Source organism: Mya arenaria, chromosome 2 (assembly GCF_026914265.1).
Source record: "Mya arenaria isolate MELC-2E11 chromosome 2, ASM2691426v1".
Taxonomy (NCBI): Eukaryota; Metazoa; Mollusca; class Bivalvia; order Myida; family Myidae; genus Mya; species Mya arenaria.
Genome location: NC_069123.1, coordinates 23,614,127 through 23,641,995, shown reverse-complemented (window position 1 = coordinate 23,641,995; position 27,869 = coordinate 23,614,127). Strand labels below are relative to the sequence as shown.

Genomic DNA, 27,869 nt, shown 5'->3' with positions numbered 1-27,869 from the left:
CAAGGAGCTACTGGTACCAAATATTAACAGAAGCCGTTGCTGTAACACTTAATTATAAGTGCAGTTGAGTAAAAAAAAACACACCTATACAGCCCATTTTTATAGGGACTAAAATGAATAGTTTTAAAATCTGGTTTAATTTAACCATTCATGGGTTAAAGCCATGGGCCATGATTATAAACAGTCTCAAGTCTGAGTCAACAAGAAGGAAAGTTACAACAATTTTTTTTTTTTGCAATATTACTGCCCCAGATCTCTTGAACAAAGTAACGAGTGGGGGACAGACCCAGGACCCTATAATCCAGAGTCCAATACCCTAATCACACAGCTGTCTGAACAAATATAAAGCCTTTTTAATATCAAGGTTATAAAATAAATGCAACATTTATTTATCATAGATTTATTATTTATCATACAAAACTAGTTAACTTTAACATTTTTTAAAATATGAATATAAAAAGCAACAACATAATAACCAATTGTTTGAAATAGTTAACATGAACAATGTTAAACACAGATTAATGAAAAAAGAATAGGTAAATTAGGAGAAATAGAGATAATATAATGTTAATAGTTTGTGGTTGGAAAATTTATAACTCAATACTGTATATTGGGAGTTATAGGGACTGGTTAGGGACTACTTGTTCGCACATACCAGTTAATCGCCCACCCTGTAAATCCCATGTTTAACATTTTCATTAATCAAATGAAGTTGTTAACAAGAAAAACATTTTTTTCTCTGAAAGTAAGCATTTAATTATCAATTTTTAAATTGCACCAAGTTGAGCCACATTTCTTCCAGTGGGCGATTAGCGATTTTTTACCTCTTAACAAAATGGATAATATCTTAACTCAAAACACTTTTAACAGAGCAACATGTTCAGATTGATAGAGAATAGAAATTAATAAAATAATTTGTTATTAGTCGAACACATTTATTAAATTTTTATTTAAAAATAACAGTTTTCTGAAGTGGGTCAATTATTGGTACAGTGCACTGTCATTTCAGTGGATTTTCTGAGTATGACTGGCAAATGACTCCGTTCTTTAAATAAGCATACATTATAAATCTTATCACACTGATTTTCAGATCAGGAGCGTAACTTTTTTATTGCAAAATTCATTCGAACACATTTAGTATTTCTCGAGTTATTAATTTTTTTTACCTCTATTTACCAGTGAAAGTGGTCCCTTAACCAGTATACAGGCATAAGTAATTCTTAATTACCACTACCCAAGGTACTGAAATTCTACACCAGGAATGCGAAGCACAAACTATGTATAATTTCAACTACGAAGGAAGTGGGTGAAGTAACTGTATTATAAGGTACTGTGCAATATATAGCATGTATATATAGGAATATTTATGTAATTTATCCACACGCTAATAATTGCACAGAAAGGGCTCTACTTAAAACTGTTATTGAATGCATACACATATAACAAAGAAAACTCTCTCAAGAAGTTGACTTGTATGCTAAATGTTTACATGTGTATAATAATAGTGCATTGTACAAAATTCACAAATTTTTAGAATGAGGAAACAGTATATTTTTGGAATGTATTCGAATAGTAAATACTGGTTTGCAACAATAACATTTGTTAAAGCGATTACTGGTATGTGTTATTCGTCTTATTCAAAGGTTAACACATGTAGACATGCTAGTATAGAGGCATTAGCGGCAACAATGAGACAGTTATAAATAATTAGGTTTACATAACCGTTTATTCAGTATTTGCCTGGTGCAGATAAAAAATAAACAATAACTATTACATAAATTACCTTCAGATTTTCTGTACATACAATTAAGTAAATTTAAAGTTATTTGCCAATTCTGCACAGTTTAGACTTTGTCATTATTTAATCATTTGAAACTCACACCTTGACTGATATGAAAAAGAATTGTGAAAATTAAACTCTTGCAAAATTACTAGTAATCAATCTACTTTGTATTCTAACAAATTGTATGTTAGTAGCATTTTTGAATAAAGTTATTTCAATTACTTTTATGAACTAACACCAGACAGCAACTGACATTCCATTTTTACAACTTTTTTTTTTGTCTTGGAAAAAGCAAATTTTTGCATAAATATCTGCAAACCAATGATGTAAGACTGCTGACAAAAGATCAGTTTGCAGATTTTCATATTTCCGTTCGAAAAGTTATGTTTTATGGCTTAAACTATTACTAACAGTTTAAGACAAATGCATAAAACATTAATTTTTGAACTCAAATATAAAAAAATCTGCGATATAATTTTTTGTCAGCAGTCTTATATAACTGGTTTCAATGGATTTTCGCAAAAATTGGCTTGTTCCAAGACAAAAAATAAAAAAAGTTGTCAAAACATTCAATCTGTGAGAGTGCAGCTTTAAAAGAAAATAAGCTGTTTTCAAACAAAGTTCCTACCCATAAATTGTGCCAAGGTGAATAATTTACTAATAACTTTAAAATGCCACATGATGAACACTTCAAATAATTAAAGTAGATAAATTGGAACACTAGTGTAAAATAATCTCAATTTAATCACACTATATGGTTTGCTATGAACACAGGCAAGAAAAAATGCAACTTTTGGGATTTAATTTATCAAAAGCATACATGCCATACCCCTGCTGGGGGAAAAATACCCTGGAATTGCAATCCATCCCCCTAGTAAAGTATCTTACTGTAATTAAGAATTTCTATCTTGTTGCTAGATTATTATAAGAGGTGAACCCCTATACAAGTGGATAACTTAAGCATTATCTAAGTCTAGCCTTTTTTCTATACTCTTACATACATGAAGTTATATTCGCTTTGAAGATTCTAGAAATTTTGATTTGGTGTCTCCATTTTCAATTTAAGTGAATTGATTATCAATACAGTTATGAATATAACATGGCTTGTTATTAACATTTCGTTGGGTGCATGTTCCCAAAAAGTTCCCAATTTACTGTAATACTAGAAAAAAATCACAGTAAGCATATAATAATACTCTTACTATCAAGGCAAGAATTATTAGTCTTGGCAAATATGTGTATTGTCATTGGTGACAATGTATGAAGTTTCGGACCTTCATTTGTACTCATACGTTAACAATGCCACCAAGGCAAAGACAATTGCTCAACTTTTGTCTGTGAAAAGTGAAAAGCTAAAACTAGATAGCCACTGCATCACAAGGCACTCAAAATACATCACAGCAAGAAAAGTTGTACTTAAAAATTGAAATTAAATCAAAATAACTAAATTTACAATCATTCAACACAACCAAAGTTTTCAGAAAGTTTCATCAACATTTTGTTCATAAGCAGCTAAGGGAAGAAAACAATGATCTATCAAGTAAACCAAGAGCTGAAACATAAAATAATTGTACAAAAAAACTATATGCTTAACAAGAGCGCAACAAAGCGTTGCAAATAATTGTTTGTGTTATTTTCCTCAAAAAAGGAACATAGATTTAACTCAACAAATGTTAAAGCCAAAGTTACAGGCATTGCTGTACATGTGCCTATTGTCTCTGGAAATATGTGCACCAAGTTTCATTTAAATATGTTGGACAGTTTTCGAGTTACCGTCAAAGTTAAAGTTTTTACACTCTGATGGTGACAGCTAATTGAAGGCTATAACAATACCTCAACAATTTTTTTCTCGAAAAACAAACAAACTAAAAATAACACAACATACATATAACATCATAACTATAAACCATGTTCACAACTATGTATTTGAGCCAATAACAGGGACATACATTCACAAGTTAAACAGCATTTTGTGTAATTATCATATAGCTCATTTTTTTAAATAATTAAGCACCATTGCATTTGAATCAGTATACAAGCAGTATTTGAATATAAAACACCATTATATAACCAGTTTTTGATACATATACCAGTACTGTACATAAGATTCAAATTAGAATATATTATTAAATATTATTATATTTAAGGCTGTTAATACTTATATACAAAAATGATGTAAAATAACATTAGTATTACATTTATTCAGCATACAAATAAATTTTCATGAAACAAATGTTTTATGCTCTTAAATTTTAGTGGAGAAAAGAACTAAAACGGAAAACAAAAATTAGTATTGGAAGATATTTTACAGAAACATTTTCATTCAGTATAATTAACTACAATATCCAATACAAATCATATTTCTTTCTTTGCATAGTCATAGTGGAAAAAAGACAGAAAATACCAATCCTAAATAGGTTGAGCATGAGGGATTCAAACTCCAAGGAGGATTATGGTGCTTTAACACCTTTGTTGCCATTTTTTCCAAAGAAATAAGTATCTATTTCATTGTTAAATGTATGACACAATATTTTCATATTTTGTTCTTTTCATTTTTATAACCATAGAATTATTTGAGTATTTCGTCTGATATTTTATCCTAGAATCGATAAAATTTGTCAATTTCAAATACATAATGAGTGCCGTTGAGAGAAAGCCAACGCTCCTTTGTTTTGTTGTTGTTGTTTTTTATCAAGCAAGAGGGTCATACATGTACATGTACATGTAGACAATTATTAGAGTAAGAATTATTGGCCCTGCTATTCATCTGTGAATTATATCTGGCAACATGTGTACCAAGTTTCATTTGAAAGGTTTTTGAGTTATGGCCAAGTTCAAAGTGTTTGCACTACAATGACAACAACACCAATGATGACACCAGCAACAACACCTAGGCAATGACAATAACCTGAATTTTATTTCTTTAACAGCTTTAAGCTAAAAATAACATGCCTGTACCAAATATTGTCATGTCACAATCATATCAAAGGGAGCTAACTCTTTTCTGGGTACAAGGGAGGTAACTTGTCTTTAATGTCCCCATACTGCATCTGGTAAGTCTGAATTGTTTTCTGGAGCTCTAAAACCTTCTGCACAGCTTCTGCTCTGCTAGATTTCTCCTCATCTAGCTTAACACATAGTTCATTTACTTGAGCTTTATGCCTGTTTTCTAAATTTGTAATATGTTCGTCATATCTGTTTTGAATTTTTCTCATTTCGTCACTAAGATTTTTCACCCTTGCATCAGATTTTGCCTTTGAGGCATTTAGATTGTCATACTTTGCTTTCAATGTGTTATTCTCAGCAGTGAGAGTGTCAAGTTTTTGCTGAAGTTCAAGCACTAATGTATTTGGTTCACTGTCAGAATTTCTTGATGAACTTCGCATGGAGTTTCTATGGCAAACATCATTTGTAGAGCCATCTAAGGAATTCGAAGAGTTACTCAATTCAGAGCTTATCGAGTCGTTACTTGTAGTATGGCCTACACTGGAGTGATTTCTCATGTACTTTTTTCGCAGTGGAGGTATAGGCTTACGTTCATCAACATAAACTGACCTAGGAGCTGGTCTCGGGACCTTTACAGGGTCTTCGCTTTGTCTTGAAGGGTCTAACACACCCTCTTGTTGGCTTTCACTTTGGTCCTCTAAATTGGTGCTTTGAAACTGCTGAAGCAGGTTAGTATCGGTGCAGAATGATCTCCCTTGTCGATCACCTTTCTGGTCAATGATAATGGACGACAAATCGTCCATTGCTGACATGGGCTGAACGAGCTTGAGTTTTTCTACTTCCTCGTTTTCATCTAATCTAAGCAAATCGTCTACAGCTACATTCACTGATTTCCTCCCATCATCGAACTCTACTGAAAATATTTTGTCGTCATAGTTAATCATCATGTAGGCAAGTTGTTCCGATATATCGGCCGTAGTCAACATGAACACTTCTGGGTTATCATCCATTTGCGGATGACGAATGATATTTGGCCCAAACACTCTAGCAAGATTTTGCACAGTCATTTTATTAATAGATGTATTATCAGCTACTCTGTGCAAAAATGCGCACAAATATTTCAAGCAATTGTAATTATCACGCGGAATGTCAGTCATTAGTGTACGCAGTAACTCAACTTCCTCGTTTCGCGTATTCTTAGCCTTGTTACCCTGGTAACGCATTGCAATGTTCATAAACTCCTGGTATTTGTTGTATGGAATAAGGCACTCTGGAAGCTCTCTGAAGTACTGTTTTATCAATGAGGCTACAGAATGGATATCAGCATCTTCCTCTTCAAGGTCGAAAGTTTCACCCTCGTCAAATCGGTCTTTCAGGTCTCTGACCAGTAGCATTCTTCCTGGGAGTCTGAAAAAATATTGAATTTACTTTAAATCTTAAAAATAAAGAGTTTCAAAGAATAATGATGTTGATGAGAAGATTTGAATTTCTTTTCTTTTCAGAAACTAGAACAGAAAACATTGTTCTAGTACAACTGTTATAAGTATTTTTGGTTAATTTACAAATGAGCTAGCCTTTTTTTATGACAAATTTGTGCTTTGTTATAAACCTTTAACTCAAAGACTTCCATAGAATAAACTTAAGTCTGCAATCTGCCTTGATGATGGTAAGAAAAAACAACTAGCCTAGGAATGTGATGTTATAAACTAGATGCCCGTTGAATGAGCTATAAACACAACATAATGCTCTTCCATGCAATTGCAATTCAGAATAACATGGAGTCAAAGTAAAGATACGGTCTGGACAAGGTTCAGTTCAGACATACAGACAGACATACTTATGTACATATGTGGAGCCTGTGACACTCCGCATCATCATGGTCAACCTTCATAGCAATATGTTTGAAAATCCTATGACTCATGGTCAAGATACAGCCTGGACAAGGATAATTTCAACCTTTGACCTCTAAATGCGACCTTTGAGCAACAGACCTGGGTCTTGTACGCGATGCACCATCTCATCATCATAAATCTTCATGCCAAAGTGTTTCAAAAATCCTATGATGCATGGTCAAGATACAGCCATGACAAAGACCATTTTAACATTTGACCTCTAAGAGTGACCTTGACCATTGAGATACAGACCTGAGTCTTGTGTTCAACATGCTTCCTCATCATGATAAACCTTATAAATGTTTTGAAAATTTTATAATGCATAGAAACAGCACGGTCAAGTCCTGACAGACAGACAGATGCACTGACCCACACACATACACGTAACTGCCATTGTGACAACTATGTCTCGATCTCGCGCACAGAGACACCAATGCCATGACCATAACTCAACCCTTTCTTGGAAACCAGCCCTACTAAAAACCAAAAGAGAACCCACCTGAAGATGCCTTCTATCTCCAGACCATATTTAGTAAGGAACTCTATACATGATTCTACGATGTATGGCACCTTACGATCACTTCTTGTTCGCTCAAACTCCATTGTCTCTGCCAAACTGTTCCCAAATATTGCTGCAATGTTGGAAATGTTATTGTTTGTTTGAAGTTTTAACTAAAAATGAAATTTTAAATACAGTTAAACAATCAGAAAGCCATCAAAATAATAATAATCTAGATCAATATATTTTCTGCAGACATCAACATAGTTTAATTTGTGCCAGTTAACAGCAACATTTGATCCAGTTTACAATGTAAGTTTTTGATATTTTAATTATTTATGAGAAAAAAAGAACACTTTTTTACATCAATGTCCATTTCTTTAATTTTTAAATTTCCCTAAAATAGCAAAAACTTTGGTCATGCCTAAGTGATGAAAAAAATCAAACAAGAAATGCTGCAATGCAACAAAAACAGGTTTTCAATGTTTTTTATTTTTATTTTTAGTGACCTTGACCTTGACCCAAGGGGCTCAAAACACATCCAGTGAAAGGTCGCCCGAACTCTAACTAAAGGTCTCCATAAACTCTTTCTAAATACATAGTCAAGATATGTCAAACCTAACTCAAGTTATTCAGTTTCAACTGTTTTTTTTCTTCTTTTTTTAGTAACAGTGACCTAGACCCTAAGGGCCCCAAATGCAATCCCATGAAAGGTCTTTATAAACTCTTCCTAAAACCAAAGTTTAGGCAAAATATGTCAACCCTAGCTTAAGTTATTCAGTTTCAACAGTTTTCTATTTCTAATAACAGTGACCTTGACCCTAGGGGCCAAAAACACAATCCCATGAAAGGCCTTCATAAATACTACCTTATATCATGTTTAGTCAAGATATGTCAACCCTAGCTAAAGATATTTAGTTTCAACTGTTTTTCTATTTTTAATAAAACAGTGACCTTGATCTTGACCCAAGCGGCCTGAAACACAATCCCATGAAAGATCTCCATAAATTCTTCCTAAATACCAAGTTTAGTGAAGATATGTCCGCCCTGACTAAAATTATTCAGTTTCAACTGTTTTTCTATTTCAGTAACAGTGACCTTGACCTTGACCCTAGGAGCCAAAACACAATCCAATGAAAGGTCTCCAAAAACTCTTCCTATGCACAAAGTTAGGTCAAGTTATGTTGACCCTGATGAAAGTTATTCAGTTTCATAGGTAAGTTTGACGCCTCTCGCCCAGCCACCCATTCGCTGGAACAACTATGTACGTCTTTCTAATAACCAGCTTTCACTTTGTGAAAACCTGTTTAAAAAAAACTTCAATAAATAAAACTGCAATGGCTATGATCAAGCTTTGTTTGCAATAGTGACCAATCTACTTTCACTTAAGTTTAATAACTGCAATGATAAATCAAGTTTTATTTCAAAGATGTTGAATCACATTTTCTTTCATATCTGTTATCAAAGTATTTCCAAAGATTTTTTTTAACTGAAAATTTATTTACTCAATAGGGTGAAACTTCTTTTTTTCACTTCCACCTTTGTGCCAACTTCATTCCCCCAACCGTATGAAGCATTTTATTCACCTCCTCTTTGGGAAAAATGTTTTACCAAATGAGATTAAACATTTTATTCACCTCCCCTTCAGGCAAAATGTTTTTACCAAATGAGATTAAACATTTTATTCACCTCCCCTTCAGGCAAAATGTTTTTACCAAATGAGATTAAACATTTTATTCACCTCCCCTTCGGGCAAAATGTTTTTACCGAATGAGATTAATCATTTTATTCACCTCCCCTTTGGGCAAAATGTTTTTACCGAATGAGATTAAACATTTTATTCACCTCCCCTTCGGGCAAAATGTTTTTACCGAATGAGATTAAACATTTTTTTCACCTCCCCTTTGGGCAAAATGTTTTTACTGAATGAGATAAAACATTTTATTCACCTCCCCCTTTGTGTGCAAACATGACTTTACGTATGGCCCTGATCCAGTCTTGCCGTTCCTCATCCGTTGCTGCTGACAACAGAAAGGTCTCATGGTTGGGTGCCATTTTCATAGCTGGCATTGTCTTACCTGTAATAAGATGCTCAACAATGCTTATTAAATTCTCATTTTTTGATGATTTGAAATAAATAAAGAAACAATTATTTATACTGCTTATTACAACCCATTTCCCATTGTTAAAAGTGCAGGTTTCTAAATTACTATGATGAAGACAGTATCAATGTGACCTTAGTAAAAATTTAAATTGCTGGTAAAAACAACAATTTTATAATGTAAATAATTGTTCAAGGAAATAAAAACCAGTTATTCATAATAAATCATCTTAATTAAAATTTACAACTTTTTAAATTATCAATTATATTTTTTTATACAGTTATGTTCTGTCCTCTGCACAATATGCATACTGTAAGTGCGCAATATTAATCCATCCATCAGGGCATGCAAAAGTATTATAATACCGGTATGTGTTCTCGTATAATGTGAATATAAGTGTCCTTATGTAAACATACATGCACCATTATATATAGCCAATTGATATGACGCTGAAATCTGATTATGACACCACCCTCACCCCCTCCAAGACCACAAATCCTCCTAAATATTTAACTATTATAATAACAAATGAAAAGCTCAAACTCATGTCCATGTACACATTTGTCCAGGGTTATATCTTGTGAGTACTAATCGCTTTAACTTATATGAATATTCCTATGGGTGGAGTCAGCGTCATGTCAATTGCCGGAAATACTTTATTTTTGTAAGCTCTCTTGAAATACATGCAGACTATAATATGCTAACTAAGCGTGCAGTGTTTGGAAGTGTTTCGCTAACAAAAATGGAGTTTGGGCTGAGGCTATAAGCAGCAATACCCATTTATCACGTTGTGACATTGAACCTTTTCACCAAACTATCTTTTTTGACCTTGCAACTTGTTATAACAATTGTTATACCTTCAACACTCATTATTTCCAAGACACATATTTGTGACATTATTAATTAGCAAATATGAGTCCATAGAAAGAAGTCATATAGCAAAGAAAAAACTGTAATTTATGCATTAAAGCGCTCTGGAAGGAAATTAGTCCTAATGTAAACAAGAGGGCCAAATGGCCCTGAATCGCTCACCTGTCATGGTGCCTATGAACACGGGGCGTGGCCAAATTTGACCCCAGGGCTAAAGTTTGAACAATCTTAATTATAAGTGGTCCGATAAACGATGCTTCATACCAAATATCTAAGGCCTTCGCCTTTTGGTTTCGGAGAAGAAGATTTTTTAAGTTTTCATCATATACATATATAAGGAAACCCATGACCGCCCGGGTGGGGCCATTTTTTGACCCCAGGGCCAAAGATTGAACAATATTGGTACAAGTCAACAAGATGATATATCATGCCAAATATCTAAGCTCTTGTCACTACTTGATTTTACGTGTGTATCTATATATGTATATTTGTTATTAATTGTTGTATGTGGCCCATATTGAAAAATTGGAATGTGTACTAAATACAGGGTTTCCGCCAGGAATTTCATAAGGCATGTCGGAAGGGGAGGGTTTGGGAGCGGTGTCCCCTCCCGATGTCGATTTTTTTTTATTTTCGTATCCAAAATGGTGCAATTTCCTGCATTTTTAACCAGTTTACAAGTTTCTGTTATGTTCCTATGATTTAGAATTACCAACTTAAGTCCGATTAACATTAAAATTATTTGTGAAAAGGTTTAATGGTTTCTCTTCCTTAATTATTGGTATTTCTCAAGTTTTCCGACAATACAATATCGACGATATTGATCGACTCATGTTTCGTTTAGTGCGGGTATTATTTATATTGACACCATTGACGTCACATCAAAACATGTTAAGCACGCTGCATGCTGGAACACTAAAGAGCCTGGAGCAAAGCGACTGCTCGTGTATTCGTATTTAAAGCTGCAACAGCTAATATTTTTAAAGCCGGTTGGCTAAATAATAACTTAAAGGGAATGTAATGTGTATTTTCAGATTTATTTATCTTTTTTCTAAATAAATTAAAAGAACGATAAAATAATCAAAGTTAAATAATAAGCAACACAAAATATAACTTTACACTTTTAAACTAAAGACGGGAACGTGACTCAGTTAATGACGACATAGCATAACCCTTGTTTATAATAACACAGATATCTTAACACGGTTCTCAATTATAATTTAATAATTGGTTAACAAACAGACTCAGGATTAAGAAATAAAATAAAACGACACATGACTTATGTGACCGAAATCAATTACAAAATAAAACGACACATGACTTATGTGACCGAAATCAATTAACACTTATTGTTTACTTTGCGTTCATAGATGATTATAGGGATGAAGGTCGCAATTACGACGGTGGTGTTTTTCACACATTCCCAATTTGATAAAGAATAGGAGGAGTTTGGTTAATTGGCACTGTTGAACCTCACCGACACGACTTCATGCTGTCGTCGATCCTGAATGACTGATACAAATGTCGTAATAGGTCCGACACGACTTCTGGCTGTCAGTCAACCGTTGCAACTGTTGCAATCGCAACAAAATTGTGTATTGTTAAAACTGATGATTGTTTTGATAAGGATTGTCGCTACGCGGATTAAAGCATGTCGGCATAATTAACGCGTGTCAGTAATAGGCCTTGCCAGCGGAAGGCACGTCGGGCCGGACAAGCCATAAAGGGCTGGCGGAAACCCTGCTAAATATGTTATCCAGTTTAAATTAAGACGTTACTTGTCTTTGTGAGTTCGGAGAAGATTTTTTAAGTTTTCACTATAACACATATAGAGAAAACCCATCAGCCCCGGGGTGTGGCCAATTTTGATCCCAGGGCCATAATTTGAACAAAATTTTGTAGAGGTCCACTAGACGATGAATCATGCCAAATATCTAAGCTCTAGTCCAAGTAAGTTCAGAGGAGAAGATTTTTTAAGTTTTCACTATAAACATATAGAGAAAACCCATAACCAAGTTTTTTCTTTTGGTTGCCATGGCAACCAAAGTTCTGCATGGAATTGAATTCTTTGAACAACTTTGATAGAAGACCACACAAGGAACATCCCTATGAAGTTTTATTAATATTGGCCCAGCGGTTAAGGAGGAGATTTCTTTTAAGTAAATTGTTGACGGACGACGCACGACGGACGCCGGACAAAAGGCGATCACAAAAGCTCACCTTGTCACAAAGTGACAGGTGAGCTAAAAATGAGTGATACCTCACCAAATAATTTCTAAACAGATATGTTTGCCTCGATATAGTTAATAATTATGGACATTTTTTTAATATGATGAAAAAAACTGCAATGTACCATTTTTTGTCAACAAAAATTCAAAGCTGTTGACAGGTCACATATATTTACATTTTATTATATTACGGTATCATATGCTGCTTTAAGTTTTTGCATTAAATAAAAAAAATCATATCTTGAAACTATGAACTTTATGAAATTTTTATTTAAATAAATCTATTTGAAAATAAACTCAGAGCATCACCTTCTTAAAGACAGCTGAACAAAAAAAAAAGACATTCTAATGCCATTCTCACAGATACAGTTTTAAGCCTAGTTATTCCACGAAATTGGTATACATGTGTAACATATCCATTTCCAAATTGAACTATCTAGGTGTAAAAATGTGGCAACAGAAGTTATACGTAAAAGGCTTTCCCCGATAAATGTCACTAAAACACCTCTCTCTTTTTTCAGTCAGCAAACCTCTGCATGCAGATGGACCAGAAGCCTGAGGGCAGGGGTACAGATTTGCAAGCCAGGCAAAATGTTATATTATGTCTTGAGAACAACAAATGAGTTACTTCAGTAAACGCTCTTTTAAAAGCTCTTTTGTATTGATCACTTAACTTGAAAATTGGTTAAGGACCTTGACGGCAAGGCAAAGATACAATTACTATCATTCATTTAGTAAGAAATTTAGCCCCCAACTACTAGACAAGTTACTACATGTTTACAGAAACTAAGTGTTGTGTAACCTGTGAATGACTCACAAGAGCAGCAAGAAAGCTGACCTTTATTATTCATTAATTTTTTTTTACACAGTATGTTCTAAATGACTTAAATAACAACATGTTTTCAGTACTTGTGTTAAAATGAATGATGAAACCAAATCTGTTTAGTCCGATCTTGCTGACTTATCGATACTGGATAGGCGATTTTATTGGCTGAAAATGTAGGTAACAATCACTAATCTAACATCTGTGATGAACATCAAGACTAACTATTTCTCTAATGTGTAACTAAAATTGGACACTAAATTCTTAACAAAATTAACAATATCCATTCATTCAGTGGTTAGGTGTTTTGAATCGTGGGATTGTACATAATATAATTCACATGCATTTGTTGTACTCAAGACTGCCAGTAGGGAGCACTGACATGAAATTATGATTATAACATGTGCATGCCTTTTGTATTGCTCAAAACTAAATCATCTTAAAAATGCATTGATCACATATAAGGAAGTGGTGGTTGGCGGTATCAGCAAATATTGTTGACAATGACACTGATATCCCAGTTTGTAAACAATAATCTGCAGGTGGCCCAGTGATAAAGACTCCTAGGAGTGTTTTTTTACCCATGTTAAAAATCTCTCTAAGGTATGAAACTACTCCTCAGTACTGGTCAAGTGCCTTTTATATTTATAGTAACTGTCACCATGACCTTTACCATTGACCTATCAACCCCAACATCAATAGCGGTCATCTGCTGACCATGAACAATATGCATACCAAGGTGACCTTGACCTTTGACCCTAAATCAATTTTGGTCATCTAATGACCATAACAAATGTGAATACCAAGTTATAGACTCTACTTTACCATTGACCTAGTGCATACCAAGTTTAGATTCTAAACCAAGTCATTTAAAAGATTTTTAATTGGAAACAGAAGTGTTCCACAGCCGCAAACACCACCAGCCAAAATAATCCCTATGTATGTGTCTGCCATGCTAATCAGCTGACACAAAACTCTCATTTTTGAATTTAGTGACCTTATGCATGCAATTCTGAGCAATAACAATGGCAGCTTGACAGTGCTCCCTGTTTTGTTTCCAAACCAAAGCTCGTACTTTTATAGCTGAGTGATTTACTGCGATGGATGGCATAAACTTCTGAAATACATAACCACAGTCTGCCAATAGCATGCCATATAAGACATCAAACACAGTGGTTTACTTTCCCGTGACATACAGTTATCACTACCACGTGAATTCAATCAAGAAGTGTTTTTTTTCTTTTATTTACCCGTAAAATTATATTATTATTTTCAACTTTGAAAACAACATTATATACATATAATGCAACTTTAATAAAATTGCATCAATGAGTAAAGATATGTTTTTCAAAAATCCAGCTATTTTCGTTTGTGGTGTTAGAGATTATCTGTGCTTGTCAAGGGAGATCACTGTGAAGGAAATTGTTAAGATATTAGTTCACAAAATCATTGGCAAACCTGTTGGATGGGAACAAAATCAAGGGATAAGAAAGGCTCAGAATGTTGTTTGAAAGATAAAAGGTACATGTTGTAGAAGTTCATATATAGTTTCAGTACATTTGTGTTTAAGATTGAACAAAAAGACAAAACCAAGTTGGTGTTACTTATCATTGCAAACGTTGGATTAGAAGAAGTATTTAATAAGAGATTGCACGTTCAAAATATTGCTTCATACTGACTAACAAGGACAGTTAATTCTTGCAACCTTTTTTCGTGTGTAGAAAATCAATAAAATCAAATACATATGTGTTGAAGAAGGGTCCTTTGTAGGCTAAAAAAATAAATCTGAAGTCATTGTCGGATATCCCCAATACTCTATTGCGATATGCTCTTTTGTGTACAGCAACTTGGTTAAGAAAATCAATGCGGAAATATGCACAGACACTTATAATAATGTATCAATTGTAGGAAAGGTATTCTCATTAAACTAAATCAAATTAAACTCATTCCGCGTTGTCATTACAAACTTTAAAAATCCACTTCAACCACTCGCCTATGGAGACATCATTCTGACAATACAGGGTTATTGAAGAGTATTTAACTGTAACATGCCATTTCATTGGAAGAAGAGTTGTCTCCCCTGTCTCATGCATATTCATGAAAACGAGATTTTGTCAGTCAATTTTCACACAGTATGTAAAAGTGTAACTGAAGAAAGCATCGTGGTTTCCAACAATGACCTGAAGTATGAAATTAGAAGTTCCAGTTACCTGAGACTGTAATATAATTCTAATACAGTTATAAATTGTTTTTTATTGATTTTCCTGGAAAAAAGGTTTAGGAAATTAGTGACCATATCAAGCACACTGAAGCACACATATAAAACAATACTAGGTCATTCACAGACAGAATTAGTCAAATACAACCACATAAATATAACAGAACGGAAACATTCTATTCAGAAACGCTACTTTCCAAAAACACAAAATAACATAACAAAATGCCTTTCCTATTTTACCTCAAGCTAGATATTTTTCTCGTTGGGTGCCAATATTTTACAATGGCGCCGCGCGCAGAAGTAACACATCTCCATTGTGTTTTAGTTGTGAAAGGGGCATAACTCAACAAATTTTAAAGCTAGAGTTCTGGACCAAGCTATGCATGTGCATATCTTGTACCAAGTTTCATTTGAATATCTTGAGCTTTTGCACTTAAAGTGACACTCTTATCTAAAATCATAACATACACATGTATAACAAACATACATTTTGAGTGATAAACCTTTAACTACTTACTAAATAATGCATTTATGGAAAATATTAATTACTTATAACAAGATTGTAACCATGTATTTAAAAGCTGAAAATGCAAAAATATTAAATGATTGCTGAGTGCTAAAAGATTTACTGCCTTCTATTATCGTCTCATACGTTAGAAATACCGTGTTTTCTGCATCTTTCTTCCAAATTAGACTCACTTTCCTTCATACGAATCATTAATTTGGATATTTATTTACCTTTTTGGTATATGAAGACAATAATATTAATATTAATTAATTATTAAATGTGGAAAATCTTATTTGGCAGTAAAGGTGCATCTTTAATTACGAAGCTGACAAATCAGGTGATGAACAAATGAACAAATAAGCTAAACATGTAAATGGTAACAAAGCATAATGTACATGTATTGGCAAAATTAAATTAGAAGTTAAGATATTGAACAAGAAAGACAAAAAACACTTAAACAAGAGGGATGAGCAGCAAACACACACCTTAGTATTGCAGTAATAGTTAGATGACATGAAGTGAAATATTAATGACTTAGAATGGGCGGAGTGAGGCGAGCGAACGAGTCTTTCTTTATCATTAAGAATTCACTTCATGTAATCTAACTGACTTAGAATACCACCTCATTAGCTGATACATTGTCGACGATAAATCTGACACAGGGAATGTGTATCAGATGATTGGCAGTAGGCGGACCATTAAAGCTGCACTCTCACAGATTGAACGTTTTGACAACTTTATTTTTTGTCCTGGAACGAGCCAATTTTTGCGAAAATCCATGAAAGCCAGTGATAAAAGACTGCTGACAAAAAATCAGATCCGAGAATTTCATATTTAAGTTCAAAAATTGATGTTTTATGCATTTTTACAGTTAGTAATGGTTTAAGCCATAAAACATTAATTTTCGATAGGAAATATGAAAATCTGCGATCTGATTTTTTGTCAGCAGTCTTATATCATTGGTTTGCAGATATTTACGCAAAACTTTGCTCTTTCCAAGACAAAAAATAAAAAAGTTGTCAAAACTATGAATCTGTGAGAGTGCAGCTTTAAACACGCACAAAAGTTGAAAATCATAATGATTAAGCCTACTACTTAATGGTCCCCTGTCTGCAATCTCATTGACTGAAAATGTAGGTACAGTATTCTAATCAAACAAGGAACATAACTCTATTACAGCAAGAATTATGGGCCTTGCTTATAGGCGTATATTGTCTCTGTGCAACATGTGTACTAAGTTTCATGTCAAAGACTTCCAAACGTTTTTTTTATTTTCTTGTCAAAGTTTGAGTTTTAGAATGCCAATGACAACAACGCTGAGGAAAAAGTTACCATGGCTATCCAAAACAGCAATTATTTTTCTTTAAAAAATAAAATATGAAAAACAGACAAGCTAGTAAAAGAATATGATTTAAAGCCAAAACAGAATAATTATGATACATTACACAAACTTAATGCATTAAAATATGCATTTATTGTGGTAAGAGCTTAATTTGAATTATATTTTAGATGCACTTAACATTAAAGGAAATAAACAATTTAACTTGTAAAATAATATTAAACTATAATATGCATGACGCTAAAGTAGAGCAACATTAGAATCTAGCATGAAACTGGAGTTTGCATTTTTGTGTGGGCCAATGAGAATGGAGAATTTTTCAAATTGTCTTTGCATTAATTTTACATGGATTGTTTCTGACAGACGCACCAAAGAACACCAAATCAGTAAGAGTCCAATTTTTGACCGCCTGCAGCGAAGAACGCCCATTCTCTTTTTTTGTAGATGGTCAAAATTGATCTCTTTCATAAAACTACATAGACTGTAGTTTGAACCAAATTTTGTTGGGGTAAATAATGCTCTCATCTAAAACATACATGTAAATCTAAGAATGAATTGCTGTAAGTTACAAGTATAGAAAAAAAATCATTGGTGTTAGAAATAACAAGAAACCTCACTGCATAAACCAGTTTTCAATGATTAACTGAAGTACTTTTTAATGAGATTCAGTTTTTTTTAGTAACAGTAACCGTGACCTTGACCCAGGGTTCAAAAATGCAATCTGATGAAAGTCCTCCAAAAACTTTTCCTACATACCAAGTTTGGTCACAATATGACAACCCTAACTAAAGTTATTCAGTCTCAACTGTTTTGTTTTTTCAACAACAGTGACCTTGACTCTAGGGGTCCCAAACGCAATCCCATGAATGGTCTCCATAAAGACTTCCTATATACCAAGTTTGGTCACAACATGTCAATCCCATTAAACTGAAGTTATTTAATACCAACTATTTTTGTCTTTTTAGTTACAGTGGCCTTGACCTTGACCATAGGGGCCCCAAACCCAACTCTATGAAAAGTCTCTATAAACAAGTCCTGTATTACTAGTTTGGTCTCAATATGTCAAACCTAATTAAAATTATTTGATATATAAAATTGACGCCATACTCCCCCTCGCCGACCCGCCAGTCCTAACCACGACGTACATCATTGTGATAACCAGGTGAATTTCGTGAAAAGCTGGTTAAAAATCCGAGTGAGTCTACTAAAACAAAACAAACTATTTCAAGAAAATTAAATAAAGTCCACAACAAGTTAATATTATAACTCAAAGTAAAATACCTCAACTAATTACCTTGAGAACACCTATGAATGGTTAACTCTTTCTCCGCTGAATTACAATCAGTATACCAACATGTGAATACTACACAATCATGTTGTATAAGGAACAGTGGTTGAAATATCAACATTGGATGAATAAGCTTTGACTCTTACACAAGTGCTTGGCATCAATTAAAAATAACAAGCCATGCTATATAAATCGAGAATTTCAGCAAGCCCGACAAGCATTTCACCAGTGCAAGCTTGCGCTACTTTCAACCATTGCAGTTATTATATAGTAACAAAAAACCAACATTGATTCCGAATTAAGGGAGTTTGGAAATATAAAAACAACAAAGTATGAAAATGCAAAAGTTACTCGAATATCATAAGTTCATGTTACAGATTTAACATTATTAAACAAAAGATACATAATTAAAGAAGAGTATTCAAGAAAGTTATATTACATGACACGAGGCATTTCCAAGATACTGAATACATCTTGATTAAAATGCATTAAAGATATAAACAGGTCATAGCTATCCCTAGTACCAAATATTACCATGTTTTTGTTCAACCTGTTTAAAGATTTTAACTGAAAAACGAAAATAAAAATTCGGAATGTTACACTACACTTTCATCTATTTTAAATACCTTAAAAACTTAAAGATCAGTACAGAACTGATAACCTAATTATGCAATATCATTGTTCAGACATAAAAAATAATCACTAATTCAAAGGGTCTTTGGTTCAATTATATATATACAAAGTAACAATGCAAAAAGAACTGATACACACCTTCAAAAATGCTTTCTAGATATATATGATATAATTCAGTGAGCACTCAATACTTTAAATTTTACTTCTTGTTTAAAATCAAAGCTTTTATCTTACTTGTACTATATTTGTGAGTGTTTTCTGATTTCTTCCATTCAATAATTCTCATATCAGAATGGTAACACCAGCAGGCAGAGCTTCCCGTGCAATATGTAGCATGATTACAATGCCATTCACTTATACACATACTAGTTATTGAACGTTGTCCTTGACAACATGGTACAAAACAGTTAATTCACCAACTACCCTCGTGATTTAAATCTATGATTTCGCTAACTCAGGTGATTGATGCACTAACTATAGCTAAGCAAGACTGTTGTAACTCAGCCAAATATTTGGTTTTGAACGAATCAAAGATTTGTGCAAAGAGTATGTACCTGGAATTAGCTCCAACAAGAACTTGTCAGGTTCCTCTGGATTGGCGGGATGCTGAATAATCTTGTTTCCAGGGAGATATATCATTCCTAGGGGTCGCACATCATCTTCCTTTTGGAAGTAGAACAGGTAGTCCCCATTGAGAACGAACCAGCGACGATGCCAAGTCTTGACCATGCCACCCTGTTTCCGAAGCCATCCTGATTTGAACAACGCGCCTCCCACTCCTTTCATTGACATCCTGAAGAGTACACATGCAATACAGTGTGAATAGTTTGATAATAGTTTGATAACGACTGTGAATTTACAACTTGTTGAAAACTTGAAGTACTGTTCTTTTATCTGATTGAAATGATTTAGCATGCCAGGAAATGATATGTAAAAATGTAAATGCACTTGTAAATTTAACTACAAATATACAGCAAGCATTTTAAAGAACCTTAACAGGATTAGTGTGTATTTCTTTTATAAATTTAATAAAAAAAAATCAAAATCAGAAAAAAAAATAAAAAAATATTAAACTTCATTTTAAAACCTTCACAAGCTATTTTCACTATGCTGGAAGTTTGAAATATGTAATCATAAGTCACCGAGTAACAGTTATTGTTATTTTTGCTTAACTAAATCTTAGTCAATCCAATTGTATAGTAAAACAAAAAATAAATAATAACTTTCTTTAGTGTTGATGTGAATATCTCTCTATTAGCCAAGCTGCATAGTAGTCCACTTAATGAAATAAAAAAATGGTTAAAATGAATGAAACAAAAAAAATGGTTATAATGAACTGTGGTGGTTATTTTCGTCAGATAATTAATTTTCTAAATGATTACATTAGGATACATCTGGTGATACCATTAGCAGAGACATGAGCACAAATACTAAAGGCACCCAGAAATCAACATCATATTCAAAAGAGAAACATGCATGTCATTGCAGTTAGATTAAGTTCATTTTCTTTTCTTTATACCTCATTAAAAACAAATACTTAATTAAGCTCATTCCAATATGGCAAAAAATCTATTTCTCAAACTCAATGAAAGTCCAGTGAAAGCACTTCAACTAGAAAAGCCGCAATGAGACAAAACCAGGTTTTTTATGTTGGCAATCAGAAATTAAAGCCAATGAATTTCTTGTATAATTTAGGACAAAGTAGCAGCCAAAAGTAATTGGGTGAAAAACATTCCAAGTTACAGTGAACTTGACCTTGACCACACTCCCCTCAGAGTCAATCTCAAGCTAGCTCCTCACAAAGGCTACTTACACACCAACTTTCATTAATATCCATTAATTCTTACCTAAGTTATTGGGCTTTTTTTCTATTTTTAGCAACAGTGACCTTGACCCCACACCCTCTCAAGTTCAATCCCAAGCTTGCTCTACACATAAACTACCCACACACAACTTCCATCAATTCTTACATAAGTTATTGGGTGGAAACCATTGTCTGTCTGCCCGCCCGCCCAACAACACCCTTAAATAAGATCTAAAAACTCTTAAAGAAGTAAATATAAAGCTTATTTTAGAAAAACAAAAATAGTGAGTTTACCTGGTTAAAAATTACAACTGAAAAGTAAAGGAAAATTTAGGAAACAAAGGTAGACACTTGTATATTTGCTAAAAAGCAGAAAGAATGTGTACAGAAAATGTATCTACATATCAAAGAAATAGCAGACATATCTCACATAGGGTCATTTATTTGTATAAGGTGAGATACATATGTACTTTTATATTACTCAAATGACAATGCATATATAATAAAATATCAGAATCACACAAAAACAAGGAAGCATCACTGATAACCTTATGACACGAATACATGTATATAATACATCAGAGGCATGAACATAAGGATAATGAGATCAAGACAACCCTTCCTGTATGCGTGTTTATGTACTATTACCTGTTATACATGATTGTTTGCTGCTGCAGAAATAAGAACCATATACAGCATTCAGCAATTTTGTATGTCAAAGAAACTCATGCCCACAAGAATGTGTTGTTGTATTTTTATAATCAAAGAACCAAGCTGCTGACAAAGGGTATGTGACAGGAAAGAAATACATGTAATATAATATCACATATGATTATTATGCACGGGTCAGTTTTGTGCAGGTGAAATGTTTATACATACACTGTAAACCATGTATGCACTTGGTTACCTAATTTCTGACCATTTGTTGACTGCCTGGGGGTCACCTATTTTGTCAGATCCTTTAGACTTTAGATGTCTGATATTAGATGCCATGGCTGAAAACTTAGCCATTGAATCCATCTTGCCTACAAAAATAAAACCAGCACACATATTTAAAAAAAACTATTATTAAAAAACATACTTATAATTATTTACTAAGAAAGTTTGCAATACTTTCACCATATTTTCATAGTGGAAAAGGGCATTATAATTGAAAAGATGGATGTACATGTACCAAATGCTGACTCTCATTCACCAATTACACTTATCTATAGGACATGCTTATCCAATGAATAACTTTGGCCACCTCTGACAATCAACCTCCAAAATGTGCCGAATTACGGACACTACGGACCATGGACATTACGGACCAGACATTACGGACCAGATTTAGGGACACTACGGACCAGATTTAAGGACATTACGGACCATCTTCAGAAACTTACAGACCATGATTTAAACAATGTTTAAAACTGGCAATTTCTGTTGCCTTAATTAGTGTTTATAAGTTATAATTGTACCAGCAATAATCGGCGGTATTTTACAAAAGAAACAAACATTATACTGACAACCTTTAATTGGCAATCATGAAAGTGTGAAAACCCATTGTGATGGCGCACTTTCACTGAACCTTTCAATTACAACAGATGAAACGGAAAACAAACAAATTTGACGATCCAAAGTTTAATTCAGACTCACGCAATCGATCACATATGAAAACATTAAAATTCACATTTACAAATATACACATAAGTTGTATGTAAAATTATAAATCAATGCATAATTATCTCAATTATATTATATATTTTGTTCTTAAACAAAACATGAGTAATGTTTAATTCATGGTACGAAATGTTCTGAAATATGGTACATTGTAAGATAAAACATATTTCGTTCATTATTATTCACATTGTTATAATAATTTATTAAAAATACATTGATGTTTAACATTGGAATTTAACAGGATTTTTCACAGTTACATTAAAGATAATTGTCATACTGAGCACTCAAATTCAAGTATTTACTAACAAATTTAAGACCAATGAGTGAATAAATTAAAAAAAAATTGTTTAAAAACATTATAAATCATGGTCCGTAAGTTTCTGAATATGGTCCGTAATGTCCCTAAATCTGGTCCGTAGTGTCCCTAAATCTGGTCCGTAGTGTCCGTGACCCAATGTGCCCAGGCAGAGCATGTCTGCTATTCCTGTCATGCTAATTCATAAACAAAATAAGAGCACAGTGGAGCAAACGAAAAAGCTTTTCAGTTCTTTTTCAGTTGATAAAAGGGCATATCACAACAATTTTAAAAGCAAGAGTTATCATATCATCCAGGTTAAAGCATCATTTCCTAATAAATCTGTATTTGATATCTTCTAAAGTGTCTCTAAATTGAATCGTTAATATGCATTTTTCTGCATGGTTTCTTGTATCTTAGTATATGGTATAATTCTAGGAGCTCTACTATAGATTCATTGTATACATGTAGTATATGTGCAAACTAATAAATATTTTCAATAAAATAAATTAAGACCTATACGGAAAATCAGTAGGTGCAAGCAGGAAAAGTGCCACTTAAATCTTCCAGCTGTCAAAGGTTTGAGCCACGAACAAAGTGCACTTTTTCTCACAGTGTTAATGTTACTTTACTGATGTCAGGAGTGCCTGTATTTGGAGCAGGACTTTTCAACCTCAAGACTTTTCAACCCCTTCTCGAAACAAATACTTTTCAACCTATTTCAAAGACTTTTCAACACCTACCAGACATGGGTTTGAGCCTCACACAGGAAGCCTTTACCTGTTTCCCCTTGGATTACTTTAATTCACTAACACTATTTTGATATTTGGTGATCCATATTTCATGGGTCTTACAGTCAGCACCTACACTCACTAGATTCAAGGGGGTTTCATTTTGCTTATTCATTTTTTTTATTCGGAAATTATCCTCAAGCAATTATCCTTCCTCTTTCAATTTATTGTCATTCAATCACTCAATAACACGGTTGTTAATAAATACAATTAAGTTTTAGTTTATGCCACTCGATGATATTCCAATGCAAAAATACTTGTTTTGAATGTGTTTGACATATACCTGCAATGGTTCACTGGTGCAAAGGATGCCGATGCATAAAATGCTACAAACTTCCAAAATACATTGTTTTTCTTCTATCTGTCAATTTTCTTTCCCTATTTCCGGGTGTGTAGTACGCAAAATTACGTGACGTCAGACATCCTTGAATTTTGATTTCCTTTTATATATGAATTTGAAGCATATGGATGTTTGCGCATTTATGCTATGAAACAATTTAAAACAAATAAACATTAGTTTGAACTTCTTTTAATTCTCTCGCGAAAACGTTAAAATGCACGATAATTAAACTACACAAAATTGAATGACGTACTTCACGCTCCAATCAGTTTGACAAGTGAAATAATTTCGTGTATTTTGATATGTTTGGCGATTAAATGTTAAAATATTCATGATCTGAGTTTAATTATAGTTCCACATCATATACAGGTAACATTTGTTATATTTTATTCTGCATATTAACCGATCATTTTTCATTAGATATATTTGAAGGGATGACACATTACTGAAATACTTGAAATAATGTTCTTTGCCAAACATGTTTTTTTACGATTTTTACTCATTTAAAGATAATGAAGAATATTTTAAACATATTTATTTGATGAAAAAGTATAATTCACAAGAGCAACGTAATACAAACACGTAATAATTTGATTGAAAGATATAGCTTTTAGAGATCACCTTCAGTTCATTTCAAGATTATTCTAGACATGTATGTTCAACCACAGACACCAGAAAGTATGATTCAGAGCCAAAGTTTAGGCTGTTTATATTGTAATGGGTCATAAAACAACAACTTATCATCATTCCACAACAGTCTTTTACGCCTAACATTCTAGCAAAACCTTGAGGGTTATAATATGGAGAAGATGGGAATCTTTGTATTTTACGAAAAATGTCAACACCAAGTTCAAACATGAATAAACTCTATATAAATGTGAATCATATGCATATGCCATTTTCAGTGCAAAGAATACTTGAAACTACATCTTAGAAGCACAACAATCCTACTGGTTACTCCAAATGGTAACAGAAATCGCTCTAAACACATATAATGATAATTGGTAGGCTAAAAATGCCATCATAACGAAAAAACACTCTTTCTAAAGCTTGCCGGTGATGGGGGGACAGTTAGGTACAATTTTGTACACATATTATATAGCCTTTTAATCAATATTTGAGTCAAAAGTATGTCTATATTTAGAAAGGGAAAACCCATCTTAAGTACAGTGAAGGTGTTTTAAACGATAGATTATCATACCATATATTTAAGCCAGTTGATTTTGAGGTTACATTGAAGGTCAACCCTTGTTAACAATCATGTATACGTGCTGTTTTTTAGGCTTTTCAGAACCATCGCCCAAAAATAAAAATAAAACAGTGCATTTTATTTTGCGTACCAGAATTTTTGCTGGACTGGCAGGATTTCAGATCCAGAAGTCTGACTGACTACCTTTTAAATAATGTTAGTGTCTTACCCTGTATTGTTGTTCATACATGTATTTAACATCTTAACAATGGAATATATGGAAGACAAATTCTCACTTAAACAAAGCTGTCTCTCAGTTTTAGGAGACATGGGTACATCTTAACAATGGAATATATGGGAGACAAATTCTCACTTAAGCAGGGCTGTCTCTCAGTTTTAGGAGACATGGGTTTTTATTAGGGATGCAAACGAATGGCAAAATTGATATTCGAATATTCGGTAATTCTTTCGATCGAATATTCGAATATTCGATTACCGAAATACATATTTTGGAAGATGTAGTAAACCACTATTATTATTCGCTGAAGTTATAGCCGGGGCAATTTGACCCTATTTGTCGTAGCGGCGGACCCCGATTTCCCCCAAATAAGCCTTTGAAATTTCCAATTTTCAGGAAGAAAAAAAATGCATTATAAACAGACAAACAACACAATCGAATAATTTCAATTTCGCTGCCTTTATATGTGTAAACAATGTGAAATTAGATGGATTCCTAGTCAAATAGCGTTTTGCGCCTACGGAGGGTCTTTCCGTAGGACAAGCAGCCTCGTTCTGAGATTGATCTTTAAATTGACTAAATATAACTATGGAAAACCCAAACCAACTCGGCAACTAGTAAAATAATAAAAGAAAACATATCTGGATTTGACTCATCCAGTGTTCAACAAAAGAGGAAATATCCTAAAACGCTATACTATACATTTACATTTTAAAGCGCGAACATTGTATCGAAACATGGAAAACAATTTAAAGCACATATATGTAACAACATTATTGTAGCACATGGCATTCATATCATCACGGCGATTTGAGCTATGTTGCCCAGCTTAATTTGCAGCCAAGACAAAACATTGGTGTTAAAGCCGATTCCTAGTCAGTTATTGTAAAAGTAAGGGGACTTTTTACAGTACCCGACGATATGTCCCTTAATGACATTTGACACGTGTTTAGTGTATTGTCATCACATTCACACCTCTGGCATTAGGGGCCAGTCGTTGTAAAAACAAAACAAACTTTATAAACAAAAGCAGTGTTGTAGGCAAAAGGTTTTTAATTTTCTTTATTGAGAATTAGTATCATTACTATTTTTTTCCGAATATTCGAATACCGATTTTGACATTCGAATACCAAACGTTTGATCGAATATTCGAATATTCGAATATTCGTTTGCATCCCTAGTTTTTATGTTTAATCTCTCAATCCTGAAATCAGGATTGAGAGCTTTAAACTTCAGACTGTCGTACAGTGTAGCATTTGCATCAAAATCAGTAGGAAATACCTTTGAATGATTTTTTACACAATGTTTGGGCAAAATATGTACTTTTTAATATGAGGAATGGGGCTAAATTTCGGCCCTGAGACAGCCCTGAAATAAGGTACATTTAGTTAGGTTGGTACGACTTTTTCCATACACGTTCATGTAATAGATTTCTCTGGTATTAAAATGGAAAAATATAATAAGTGATCATAAAAATTCTAACTCTTACATGTAGGACATTGATACACTTCAATTGGCTTAAAGTTTGTGTGCATATATATATTATATATCTCCAAGAGTCATCCTTTCATAATTTAATTTTTAGAATATCCAAAATTTCACTTTTGGAAGTTTTTGGTTCTTCAAAGGACCCAAATTTTATAAGTTTAAGCCCATTTTGAAGAAGTAATATACTTCCTAACATCCCTTTATGGACGCACAGCGGTAAGCATGTATTTCTGTAAAAAGTCTGTTTAAAGAAAGAATGAGTATGACACAAGTTTGTTACTTTAAAGAAAGTAGTCCTGGGCCATATTCATAAAGCATCTGAAGCCATGTTGCTAACTTGAGTCGACTTATTATTAATTAAGTTTTTATATCATTGACCATTGAGATGCTTAAATTAAGAAAGTTTCTTAAGATGCTTAATGAATACTAGCCCCATATTTAAAAGGTGAGTAAAGTTGCTTGCTAGATGTTTATTGTCTGTTTATATCTTTTTCAGGTGTAAGGACAATAAACTACTTCTGTGGACATTTTGTTCATCCCATTCAGCCTTTCAAGAAGGCTTAAACATGGATCAGTAGACTTTTCTGCAAAAGGAGTGACATTTATTTATCAAACATTACAATAAAATGAGTAACTCAAAACAACCATCACAGTATGTGACCATAGAAGTTGGGGATTCTACTTTCACCATCCTCAAGCGATACCAGAACCTCCGACCTATTGGCTCTGGAGCTCAGGGAATAGTTTGGTAAGTCTCATATTATTTTTGTTTCAATAGATCTTAAAGGGGCAAGACACCAAATGTTCCCAAAATCAGCAAATACAGTATTTCCTCAAAACAAGCCTAGCATTGTCAATATGAGCTAGTATAGCCTAAAATTTCCACTAGCCAGTCTTCTTTAATTTTATTTAAGCGTAGTACATTCTGGTTGT

General features: G+C 33.3%; 2 protein-coding genes across 6 annotated transcripts in view; one reads left to right on the top strand and one right to left on the bottom strand.

Moving 5' to 3' along the window:
- Positions 1–390: 390 nt before the first annotated feature.
- Positions 391–24,056, bottom strand: LOC128203890 (rho GTPase-activating protein 24-like). Of its 5 annotated transcripts, none has more exons than XM_052905356.1 (7): positions 23,965–24,049; positions 21,841–21,958; positions 19,684–19,922; positions 19,031–19,063; positions 9,070–9,198; positions 7,121–7,253; positions 391–6,136 (listed from the first exon to the last, which is right to left on the bottom strand). In XM_052905356.1, the coding sequence occupies exons 2-7, from the start codon at positions 21,951–21,953 to the stop codon at positions 4,777–4,779; spliced, it is 2,007 nt and encodes a 668-aa protein (XP_052761316.1). In that variant the 5' UTR covers positions 21,954–21,958; positions 23,965–24,049; the 3' UTR covers positions 391–4,776. The 5 variants fall into 5 exon arrangements, with proteins under 5 accessions (XP_052761316.1, XP_052761315.1, XP_052761318.1 ...); XM_052905355.1 differs by lacking the exon at positions 19,031–19,063 and adding an exon at positions 14,219–14,260; XM_052905358.1 differs by lacking the exons at positions 19,031–19,063; positions 21,841–21,958 and adding an exon at positions 14,219–14,260 and having other exon boundaries at positions 23,965–24,056.
- Positions 24,057–24,273: 217 nt separating this feature from the next.
- Positions 24,274–27,869, top strand: part of LOC128219812 (stress-activated protein kinase JNK-like) — a 31,794-nt gene continuing 28,198 nt past the window's right edge. Inside the window, exons 1-2 of the mRNA XM_052927858.1 lie at positions 24,274–24,390; positions 27,433–27,684. Coding sequence (XP_052783818.1) covers positions 27,563–27,684 — 122 coding nt within the window. The 5' untranslated portion in view covers positions 24,274–24,390; positions 27,433–27,562. The remainder of the gene's footprint in view (positions 24,391–27,432; positions 27,685–27,869) is intronic.

What these genes read in the sequence shown, in the direction of transcription:
- LOC128203890 (XM_052905355.1), bottom strand. Translation starts at nt 21,953, where the DNA reads ATGGATTCAATGGCTAAGTTTTCAGCCATGGCATCTAATATCAGACAT. An exon ending in AACAAATGGTCAGAAATTAG is followed by an intron (nt 19,923 to 21,840) that starts GTAACCAAGTGC and finishes TGTACTCTTCAG; the next exon opens with GATGTCAATGAAAGGAGTGG. An exon ending in GTTTGCACACAAAGGGGGAG is followed by an intron (nt 7,254 to 9,069) that starts GTGAATAAAATG and finishes CCAACATTGCAG; the next exon opens with CAATATTTGGGAACAGTTTG.